The sequence below is a fragment of the Schistocerca americana genome, chromosome 2 (genome assembly GCF_021461395.2).
Source record: "Schistocerca americana isolate TAMUIC-IGC-003095 chromosome 2, iqSchAmer2.1, whole genome shotgun sequence".
Classification (NCBI taxonomy): Eukaryota; Metazoa; Arthropoda; class Insecta; order Orthoptera; family Acrididae; genus Schistocerca; species Schistocerca americana.
This window is the reverse complement of record NC_060120.1, coordinates 466,442,520-466,454,946: the sequence shown is the minus strand read 5'-3', so window position 1 is coordinate 466,454,946 and position 12,427 is coordinate 466,442,520. Positions and strand designations below refer to the sequence as shown.

Here is a 12,427-nt window from a genome sequence, read left to right as displayed (position 1 = left end):
TATGTTATAGTTCCAGAAGAATTTAATTTGAGGAGGCCTATATTAACTAATGTAATCTGAAATTACTGAAGCTGTGGGAAGTGATCAGAAATATAAGACTCTGCTTATATTTGCCATTATGTAGTTTGTGTTTGACAGACATAGAAAATACATTTATCACAAAACAGGAAAATTCTAAGACATACTTGTTAAAATATGTTTGTTACTTTATGTAGCTCCTTAGGCAAACAATAATGTTCACAGTGGTGACCTTGATGCCATGGAGAGAATTGCATATGAATTCTGTGAAGATGAAGCCAAAAATGGAGTAACTTATGTTGAAGCACGATACTGTCCACACTTTTGGTTGGGCACAGAGGACTACCATGGGAAACTGAAAGGTAATTGTTGGAACTATTGACAAAGAAATCTGTGTTAATATTCAGATACAAAATTATCTTAATAGGTATATGCTTTATTACCAGTGTTTTGATACAGGCTACTAGAAGATAGTTTTAGAACCATGGTGAAGATTTCTTTCTTTGTATTTCCTTTTTCTTATAGCATTTTGTCAGATAGCTCATTTCTTAATTGTTCAAAAGTATTCACAGATATAACTTCATCTGGGAGTGTAGTATGTCTTTACTTTTGAAAATGTAACATCTCTAGGAAAATTACTTTTGTGCTATTGGTTTAACTCCTTGGTGAACTTTTCCAGGTGCATAGATTTAAATAGGTTTACTTCTTATATTTAGTATTTTATTACATGATACTTATCATTAATTTCCAATACAGGACAAGTCCCACTTGTGTGTATGTAGTTGAAAGAGATAGACATCAGCAGTGAGTATAAAGATGAGTTTCAAATGGTGAGAAGAAGTTTCTGAACTGAATAAAACACTATCCAGGTTCTGAACTAACTAATTCACTTCTAAAAGGAACAAAATTATCTTATGAAAATTGTGCAACAAAACAAGCATGCTAAATCTAAAAATGTATGCAGAACCCCCAAGATCAGCAAAGTTTTACAGAAGCTCAAAATTTAACAGGACCTTCAATGTGAGATGCTTTTAATAGTTTCTATGATGAAAACTTGTCTCGAAATCTGGGGGAAAAAAATAAATAAATAAAATAAATAAATCAATCAATCAAGTACACTAGCAGCAAGAGGCAATCATTACCTTTATTGCGTGATAACAATGTTGATGTTACTGATGACAATGCCACTAGACTAGAGTTACTAAATACAACCTTCCAAAATTCCTTCACCATAGGAGGTGAAGTAAATATTCCAAAATTCAAATGAAGAACAACTCCCAACATGAGTAACTTAAGAGTAGATATCCTCAGCATAGTGAAGCAGCTTAAATCATTTAATAAAGGCAAGGCCTCCATTCAAGATATCCACTCACTCACCATAAGATCTGTACCTAAAGACTGGAAAGTTGCACAAGTCTCACCAGTACCCAAGAAAGGAAATAGGAGAACTTTCTTTGATTTACAGACCCATATCACTAACACTGATTTACAGTAGGATTTTGGTACATGTACTGTGCTTCAACATTATGAATACATTGAAGTAAATGATTTATTGCCAACAACCAATGCGATTTCAAAAAATATCATTCCTGTGAAACACAGCTAGCTCTTTAGTCATTACAAACCTATGAGTGCTATCAACAGGAGATGCCAAATTGATTCTATATTTTTAGATTTCCGGAAGTCTTTTGACATCATTGCTCACAAGTGACTTCTAATCAAATTATGTGCATGTGAAGTATCATTTCAGATGTGCAACGGGATTCATGACTATCTGTCAGCAAGTCATTGAGTAAAACAGAAGTAATATCTGGCATTCCCCAAGGAAGTCTTATAGGACCTCCGCTCTTCCTGATCTATGTAAATGATTTTGGAGACAATCTGAGCAGTCCTCTTAGATTGTTTGCAGATGATGCTGTCATTTACCATCTTGTAAAATTATCAGGTGGTCAAAACGAATTGCAAAATGATTTAGACATGATATCTGTGTGATGTGAAAAGTGGCAATTGATTCTCATTAATGAAAAATGTGAAATCATTCACATGAGTACTAAAAGGAATCCACTAAATTTTGATAACATGATAAATCACACAAACCTAAAGGCTGTAAATTCAAGTGAATACTGAGGGTTTACAATCACAAATAACTTAAACTGGAACAATCGCTTATATAAAGTTGTGGGGAAAGCAAACCAAAGACTGCAGTTTATTAATGGAGCACTTAGAAAATGCAACAGGTCTGCTAAGAAGACTGCTTACACTATGCTTGTGCACCCTTTTCCGGAGCACTGCTGTGAGGTGTGTAATCCACATCAGATAGGATTGACAAGAGGACACCAAAAAAGTTCAAAGAAGGGCAACTCATTTTGTATTGTCATGAAATGGGGGGGAGAGTGCCATATATATGATAAACGAATTGGGGTAGCAGTCATTAAAACAAGGACTTTTGTTGCAGTAGATTCTCATGAAATTTCAATCACTAACTTTCTCCTCAAGAGTGTGAAAATATGATAAAATAAGAGAAACAACATAATAAAATAAGAGAAATCAGAGCTTGCACGGAAAGATTGAAGTGTTCATTTTTCCCATGTGCTCTTCATGAGTGGAATGGTAGAGAAATAGCTTGAAGGTGGTTTGATGAACCCTCTGCCAGGCACTGAATTGTGAATGCAGAGTGATAATGCAGATGTAATTTGTTCACATATTCTCCTGCACATTATTAGTGAGAAAGAAGAAACTAACGTGGATGATATAATTTAGATCTGCCCAATCTGTTCGTGCATATAATGTTGTAAGTTGCATTCTACATTTTCCAGTTTGATAGTTCACATTTACTTTTGCACGTTGCTTCAGGTCTAACTCTAATTATTGCTTTCTGTTGGCCTTTTCCTTATCTATTGCCTATGAAAATTCCCATTCAGTTTCTTTTTTTATTACATAGGGACAGATTGCTACTCACCATATAGAGGAGATATTGAATCGCATATGCTTTCTGCCGAAAGTCCTTCTTGTTTTTTTCATCATCTTTGTATTTAGCTATATTTTATTTCCCTTTACAGTTTTGATGGCACTTTTTTACAAGTTCAAATCTCATTTCAGACTTAATATCCACAGGCAGCTCATTTTTCACAGTATTCTGGAAATTGCACCTTGGCTGTTAGTCTTAATTTACTTCCCACTCATTTTTCTGTGCTCTTTATTCAGATTTCTTTTTTAATTGTTTGTTACCAATCAATAGTCAGAGGGAAGAACTTTAGGTGTTTGTAAAAAACCAGATATTCAACTGTATGCTAGTTGGATACTTCTCTTTTACTGTCAATTCTCTGTGTATTTTTAATCTCTGTTCTAAAATTTTCTGTTGTGCATTTGCAGTGTGAAATTATGTAGAAACTATATTTTGAGGTATTCACCAAATTAACTTCCTGCTCATTTTTGTTAATCTGTTTGTGGTTTTTTATGCCTATGTTAAGTTTTCCTCACAATTTATTCATTAAAATGTAATTATTAATAAAATAGTTCACAGTATAACACAATTTAGATAGACATTTACATGTACAACTGATAAAGCAGATAGCTATCTAAATCAAGTGATATAACAGTTACCCAGCGCATTTGATTTACCAATAGGGCCAATGTAAGTCAGTGAAAGACAATCCGATTTATCTAGAGTTGCTTGCGTAACAACTTTTTCTCTTTCTTACTATCACACATAACTGTATGAGTTCACCAAACAGTGGAAAATCCAGGATGGACTAATGACAGTATTATGAAAAGAAGAGATTTTTACTCATAATATAGCAGAGATGTACAGTAGAGATGTTGAGTCGCAGACAGGCACAACAAAAAGAGTACTAGATGCATAATATTTCAGCCAGGAGACCTTCTCCCAAAACAGACAACGTACACACACACACACACACACACACACACACACACACACACACACACACACACACACATTCGCGTAAATTCAGCTCATACACACACGACCACTGTCTCTGGCTGCTGGGCCAGACTGTGAACAACTGTGCATGGTGCGAGAAGTAGTCTGGGTGGTGGGTTAGCTGAGGGGGAAGGAGGACAGGGTATGGTTGGGGGACAGTAAAATGTTATTTTTGGGAGCATACAGGGATGAGGTGGAGAAAGGGTAGGGCATGAAGGTGCAGCTGGGAGGTTGGATGATGGGAGTGGAAAAGTTACGGACTGTGGATGCACTTGTGGATTAGGAGGCAATGGGGTGGGACAATGGAAAGGAATAGGTGAGTGAAGGACAATACTTTCTTTTGCACGGAAACAAATCTCCTGTGCCTTATCTCTCCAATCACCCATCACCTTCCAAAGTTACACCATCTGACCACATAGGAGCATTCCCCTCATGATTCAGTACCACCCAGGACTGCAGCAACTGAATTACATTCTCCACCAGGGTTTCGACTACTTCTCATTGTGGCCTGAAATGAGGAATATCCTACCCACTATCCTTCCCCGCCCCTTCCGCACTGGTATTCCACTGTCCACCAAACTTACAAAATATCCTTGTCCATCCCTACACAGCCCCTGCTCCCAACCCCTTGCCTCATGGCTCATATCTCAGTAATAGACCTACATTCAAGACCTGTTCCATATATCCTCCCACCACCACCTACTCCAGTCTGGTCACAAGCACTAAAGGCAGTGCTACCTTTGAAAGCAGCCATGTGATTTACAAGCTAAGCTGCAACCACAATGCTTCATTGTATGTGAGCATGGCAAACAACAAGCTGTCTGTTCACATGAATTATCACCAAAAAGCTGTGGCCAAGAAACAGCTGGACCACCCATTTACTGAGAACACTGCCCAACACAACTTCCTTCATTTTAATGATTACTTCACAGCATGTGCCATTTGGATCCTTCCTACCAATATGTGGTAACTCCCCATGCAATATATCCTACTTTCGCACAACATTCTTGGCCTCAAACTCTGTTAGTCATTGTCCTTCATCCACCTATTCCCTTTCCTTTTCCCATTCCACAACCTTCTATTCCACAAGCACACCCACAGTCTCTTTAGTTCCCTCCTTTCCCAAACCCTGCCATCTAACCTCCCAACTGCACCTAAGTGCCCTACCGTCTCTCCACCTCATTCCCGTATGCTCCTACTTTACTGTCCCTCACCTGTACCCTGCTCTCCCCTCCCCCTCCCCTCCCAATCCTAGCTACCCCTACCACCCAGATTGCTTCTTGCATCATGCACAGTTACTCACAATCTGGCTGCTGCTACCAGAGACAGTGGTCATATATGTATGAGGTGCATATGGGTAATATGTGTGTGTTTGTTGGTTATTGTGAAAAGTGGCCTTCTGGCTGAAAGGTTACACTTTTTTGTTGTGCATGTCTGTGATTTGGTATCTCCACTATATGGTGAGGAGCAGTCTACCCTTTTCATAATATTATATGAGTTCATCAGTATTCATAAATCTTTTGGGAAATAATAATATGAATAAAAAACAGTGGGATCTCAATAAACATTTAATTGTAACTTTTTTGGAGTGGCGTTGCTTCAGTAACCATACATGTCACTGTAACACACAGAAGTGAATGATTGACAGTAGTGGTGGACAACAAAATCCAGACATGCTATGTTACATTATCTTTTGTCTTCCCTGTTCTTTATTTGTCTTGTTCTGTCTCTCTTTTTACATCAATTACTGATTACATTCTGTTTCTTTTCTTTTTGTTGCTGTTAATCTCATATTTCACTGTCATTGAAGCTATTTTTAAACTCTTCACTGAGATTTTAGTGATAGCAGCTGTAAATATGTTATAAATAAGTTCATTTCCAACTCCTCCTCTTCATCTTACATAAAATAGTGTCTGCTTATTTCCTGTGATCTTCATTTTCCTCAGTACATCCTTGACACTTCTGCTTTGGCCATTGCTTCATCTGCCATACTGTGTTTCTTCCCATTTGTGAACATAGTTCAGAAGTTCCTGTATCTGATACTCAAAACTAAGTTACATGTGTCTGAATAATGGAAATTTGAAATTTTTTCATATTAGGGTGTGCTTATGCTTCACCCACAACATATATGCAGGCGAGTGAATGTCTGTCCTCACTTTATGTCAAAGTAAAGTCAAATAATAATCATTTATTCCATTTCAGAATTAGGGGAGATTGTGAATGCTGTAAATCGTGGCTTTGAACGTGGAGAAACTGACTTTGGTGTCAAAGCAAAGACTATACTCTGTGCACTCAATGGTACAGGCATGATAAAGGATGTTTTGGAACTATGTAAAAAGTTTAAAGGTGAAGGTGTTGTTGGAATGGACATAGCAATGAATGCGTATGATAAATCAGAAACCTATGGTAAGTTATTTGCTTTCATTAGAGAAAATTAAAGGAGAAAAAGATTGCTTTGAAACTTAATGCTTCTTCTCTTATTTGACACTGAAATTAGTGGAATCTCTGGTTTAAAAAATAAATAATAGAATCTGACTATATAGCCAATTTCACAATTTCAAAATCAAAGTACAGTGCCTGAGAAGAGTAAGACATTGTTCAGTTGTGATTACATCAGATAGGTAATTCATGTCAGCATGAGATAACTGTTACAAGTAATGTTTCAATCAGTTGAAGTGCCGCTTAACCCAGAAGAGATTGCTGCATATGAAGAAGCTAGAAAATGTGGTATTCACCGAACACTGCATGCTGGTGAAGCTGGGGGAGCTGATATGGTACAAAGAGTAAGTAACAGAGGTTTTCCTTTCTCTTATCATTTCTGAAGAATGCACTTATATGAAACTTGTATACAGTTCCCAAGAATGTCAACCATATCTCTTAGATTAGAGCACATGAAAACCTATATGTGATATCATTGTACTTTGATAAAGTTTGCTACTTAAATCTGCTGGTGTAAGAAAAAGTAGAGAGCTATTACACCTGAAACCCATAGCATGTTCCCCTTAAAGGAATTCTCTGAATGATGTGGCAGATAGACACATAATAATGACTCAGATATCAGATACACGAATCCTCTGTGCAGAATTTTTGTACTGCTGATACAAAAAGAGGAATTAGTCAAGTAGAGTTTACATTTAATGACATGCAGTTAACATGATTAAACCCTGAAATTTTTAGCATAATGGCTAATGATAATGCTTAACATAAATGGGCAAATACAGAATAAGTTTTCAAAATTTAAGGGATCTGATTATAGAGTTACTGTTGTTTGCAGATCAGCAATGTAATCATAGGATTCCAATATAAAATAAAACATTAAAAATACCAGTCAGTGGAGGAAGCAGTATTAATATAATTCCTCTCCAGCAAACTTGGATGAATTTGCTTTAAAGCTTAATTATGCAGTTATGTTTTGTACAGCACTAAGACATAAAATAACTGATGATAAGAAATCTTGAACTTTCAGAACCTGAGATCTTGAACTTTCAGAACTGATGTCTAATTGCTGGGAGTTGAGAGCAAAGTCAGTAAAAATAGGAAATGAATCAGAAGAAGATAGAATTTCTAAAAGATGCACATTGCAGAGACCCATGGTGTAGTGACTCTGAGGGCGATGGTCGAGGAACTGTTCTTTGAGGTCAGGATGGCATTTGGCTCTTCCACCTGGAAATTGTGGGCTTATGGGTTGGCAGGAGCTACAGGAACTTGATGGAGGTGACAGGGGCTACAGCAAGGGAAACAGAATTCAGGAGAACTCTTTATTGTTCCTACAAGCTGGATTAGATGCAAGTGTATGCCCTCATCCAGTGGCACAGCTTGACCCTGACCCATGGTGTCTTTGTTTGGTGCAGTGGGGGTCAATGTGCCTGAAGGCCACACACACCACTGGGGAGCAACATGATTACTGAGACAGCAGCTGGTGGTCAAGGAGTCCTTTGCTCAGTTGGCACTTGCTGGGCTGCTGTGTGGCACCTCGGCATACCAGTGGTGAGCTGATGATGATGACAATGTCCAGTATATTCTGGAGGGTCAAGCAGCACAGCAGCAACGTGGTTATGGCTGTCGCCTTGAACCTGCCTGATGACTAGCTCACCGCTTATAAATAACACCACAGTGACTGTTTGTTTGACTGTATGGCAATGAAGGCATGCACTGCCAGTTGGTACAATGCTGTGTCAGTGAATCATTGTTAGTGTCTTTCCACATGTTGAGATAACTTGAGGGACATTTTGCAAGTCAGCTGCATTGTCAGTTGCATGTCTTTGGGGTGCTAATTGGAACTCTATGCCTCAAATTTTCTTGGTTTTGTTGTACTCCATCCATACCACAAGTTAACTCCCGTCTTTGTAGAAACTGAATTCTTGAATTTAGCATGGTGCTGCACCAGTGACAGTTAGATAGAGCAGACATTCAGACAGAATTAGAAATGACAAAGCCCTCTATAGTTCATATAGTAATAGTTAGTGGCTGTTTCAGAAAAGTGCGCAAAAGTCCTGTGAACACACACTATGAAAGTTGATCTAAGTTACTACACTTTGACTCCAATGGTTGCTTTTGCCCACCCCATTCACACTTGAGTCCACTGTTATGCAATCCACTCACTGCTTCATGATTACTCTGTAGGCTGTCTCACTCAGTCTCTAGGCAAAGTTTGGTCATTAAACACTTATAGTTTACGACATTCAATTGTCAGTTTGGCAGTAGTGTTGACAATCTCATCAGGACAGGATTTTGGAATTCCAAGAGATTTCCTACAATTATGCGATCATAATACTCCAGCTTGACCTAACTAAAATTACAAATTTACAATACTCACTTATATCTGTGAATTAACCCCTTAAATCTATACCAAACTTCATCAACACATCACTCATCCTTACCAACAAATTCATTCTGTTCCCCACATTAAATATCACCACATTAACCAATTATATTTTATCACTATGTCATGAAATTTGCTACTTAAAGTACAAGCACAAGAATTTGGCAAGAAGAGATTAAACTGTTTACAAAAGGAATCTGTGATAACATCACTAAAGTTGCATTTCTCATCATAATGTCTGCAGAACTATCACTCAAATCTTCACTTCTCATCTGAGAGAGACCTGTTCAGTGTACTGAACTCCATAAACTCTGCAATAACACTGATTTATTTGTCCAATCACAGATTTTTCACAATCTTAACCTTCGCAACCTTATTTCAGCTCCTAATACTTAAATAACAATTTATTCTCATCATACATCCTTGAAACTTGATGCATTCTCCCATTATTTTTTGCATTGATTCTCCACTGTCGTGCTGACTGAATGTCGAGGATCAGGAGCTGTATAATGATATCAGGGTCATTGATTCACCCCAGATCCTTGAGGTATCTCAGTACCCTACTGTACTTCTTTGAGTCAGCATTCCATGATGAAAAGGCAAAATAATGTAAATCATAGGACACTGTTATGGTACAGAATTTTTTCCCCGTCAGTGCTGTATCACAGCTTTCAGATGCCTCAGTAGACAATAGAATCACCAATAATGCAGAAAGAGCACAGCACAGGAATGGAAAGAAAGAAAAAAGCTCTGCCCAAGACTCAGATTCTCTCTGAATGTCAAAAAACATATGTACTAGTATAGATCCCTTGAGGACTTTTAAATTGATAACTTATATGACAACTCTAAATTATGTCTACACTTGTCTGTTTGCTCATCTCTAACACACACTTACCTTCATCCCTAACAATTTCCACACAGAATTGGAAAATGAGGATGGAAACAAATCCAGAAACAATAGACGCAAGGAACCCATGAGTGGTTATAAAGCACATGTGCTGCTACTCACTTTCGGAGCTGTTGATAAGGATAGTAACACCTTGGCCAGTATCTCTTCCAACGCAACTTGTAGAGGCCCAGGGTATGGTGACCACAACAGTGGGTGGTGGAGGAGCCATTCTCAGGTTGACCGGGATGGTGTTCGGCTCTTCCGCCTGAGCATTCTGTGTTCAATTAGTTAGCAGGGAGGCAGGAATCCATTGGAGGTGAAGGAAAACTCTCTATTGCTCCAATATGTTAGAGAAGATGTAGGTGCTTCTCATTGCTGGTGCTGAGATTGGGGCTAATAGTCAAGGCACCTGAGGCTCAGGTGGTGCTGGCAGGTGTCATTCACAGCACTGGACAGCAGTGTAGAAGCAGGGCAACACAGCACACTGAACTCAGGACCTAATTGTATGACTAGTTGGCTGGAGATTATGATGGCTGTCCTATGAATGCTGGAAGTCTAACAGCATAGTAGCCTTCTGGTTGTGGTTGCCTCTACATGCCTCATGCCTTGCTCAGCATGTATAAATAATACCCCAGTGACTGTTCTGTTGTTTGGCAGCATAAGACATGCACTGCCAGTTGTTGCAATCCTATGTCAACAAGTCATCAAGATCATCTTGCCACATGTTGACGAACCAAGTGGGACATTTTACAGATTAGCTGTGTCATCAGCTACATCTCTTTGGGATGATAATTGGAACACCATGTCCCAAATTTCCTTGGTGTCATGGTACTCAGTCCATACCATAACAATATCAGAAGTGACTCATAAAACATAGCTGAGGAGTTAGCTTTAAGGTTTGCATGATGAGACTTAAATTATGGAATTCTTAACAGTAATAGAAGATGATAATCAGGCCACATCTGGTATTAATGAGTAAATTCAGCTGGCATAAGAGTAACAAAGAGATCTTTTTGTTAGAATGAGGCATTCTGAATTAAATTTTTAAAAATCCGTTGTGTTACCTTCAGCCAAGTGTTGTAACTTCACCCCCAAGGGGAAGACCTCAGACATGGCCAACAGATTCATCTCATATTTGGCAGGTCACTTGTGTAAAACCTAAAATGAAATATTCTAAGACAGTCTGTCTCAACATCACCTTGTTTTTGAAAAAGTTACCCCTAAAGTTCATGATGTGCAGTCATCTCAAAATTGACAGGATTGATGGGTTATTGAAAATTTAGCATTTTTCGTCATATATGGGGACCACAAACACATAGTTTCCTAGAAATTGATGAAATGAACTATGGAAATTGTTGCGTATGTACCCAAGAGATAAAAGAGCTATTAAATGAAAGTGCCAAAGGTCTGGTTAGAGAGCAGATAACCTGTGTTTGATTCCCAAATGCATTCTGCAGCTTTTTTCATTTGTATACAGATTGTATGAGAAATTTATTTGCTTACCATCTTGTTATTCCTCATCAATTTACTTACCTTATTAACACCCCTATTCCTAAAATTTTGATGTGGAAAAAAATACAAACGACAAAACTGCAGTATGCATTTGAGAATCAAGCAGAGGTTCTTTGCTCCACAGCCAGATTCCTTGGTCGCTATGCCAGCAGCACTCTTGTTGAGCAGCATTTACTGTATTTATAGATAAGCTGCAGTTATGGATAGATAAGCTGCAGTTGTAACAGAATCTTTCCTTGATTTATGGGAAAATATGACCTTGTGGACCCCATATATGATGATGAACAATCATCAATTTTCTACTATCTAGCAATCCCATTGATTTTTAATCCATTGCTCACCATGAACTTTGTAGGAGTGGTTTTCTCAGAAATGATGTAGTTTTGAGCCAGACTTTCTTAGAGTCTGTCATTTTAGCTTGTCCACAAGTGACCTCCCATATATAAGCCAAGTTGATTGCCCATGTATGAGACCTTCCCCTTGTTAGTGAGAAATATGTGGTTATTAGCTGTTTTTCCATTGTTTGCTGTTTGATTTTCTGTCTATGTGTTTATGGCGTGTAAATCTGTAGCATTCATCATGTGAAATCTTTCATTAAGGGGGCCATATGTTCATTTATTCATTTTCTGTAGATCCTTTGATGAAACAGAAATTTCTGGAATGTGTAACGAATCAAGCTATACACTTTGAAACAATATTTGCTGTTAGAAACTGCATTATTACACAGTTCATTAATTTGCTGTAAATGTAAAATTTTTGGTTAAGACACTTATTTGTGGTTGCTTATTGTCCATTTTTTTCTATAAATGTATACACATATGACATAACTGTTTTATCTTCATGACAAGATTCATAGTCATTAAGGGAGAGACTTAAAGGTATTTTGAAAATACGTAAAATGAAAAGTCCCAATTTATTTGTTTCATGAATAATTAATTCCTGTTTGTTTCATGTGGACTTACTTATGTTTTAGGCAGTGGAAGTATATCACACAGAGCGTGTAGGACATGGTTATCGGGTGGTTGAAAGTGAAGCAATTTACAGCAGCTGTAAAGAGAAAAAAATACATTTTGAAACTTGCCCTTGGTCAAGTTATCTAACTGGAGCTGTCCCATTAGGTACAAGGAAGCATCCAATTGTCAGGTAACACTGATTTAATAAGTTCATTAGTTCTCTCATCATTCTCCATTCTTATTGTTTCCTACTGGATCTCATACATATTGTTTACTATACTCCTTTCCCT

General features: G+C 37.8%; 1 protein-coding gene across 1 annotated transcript in view; it reads left to right on the top strand.

The window, feature by feature from the left end:
* Positions 1-12,427, top strand: part of LOC124595245 (adenosine deaminase-like) — a 162,884-nt gene that overhangs the window by 140,708 nt on the left and 9,749 nt on the right. The window contains exons 4-7 of the mRNA XM_047133906.1: positions 244-380; positions 6,164-6,367; positions 6,632-6,744; positions 12,158-12,327. Coding sequence (XP_046989862.1) covers positions 244-380; positions 6,164-6,367; positions 6,632-6,744; positions 12,158-12,327 — 624 coding nt within the window. The remainder of the gene's footprint in view (positions 1-243; positions 381-6,163; positions 6,368-6,631; positions 6,745-12,157; positions 12,328-12,427) is intronic.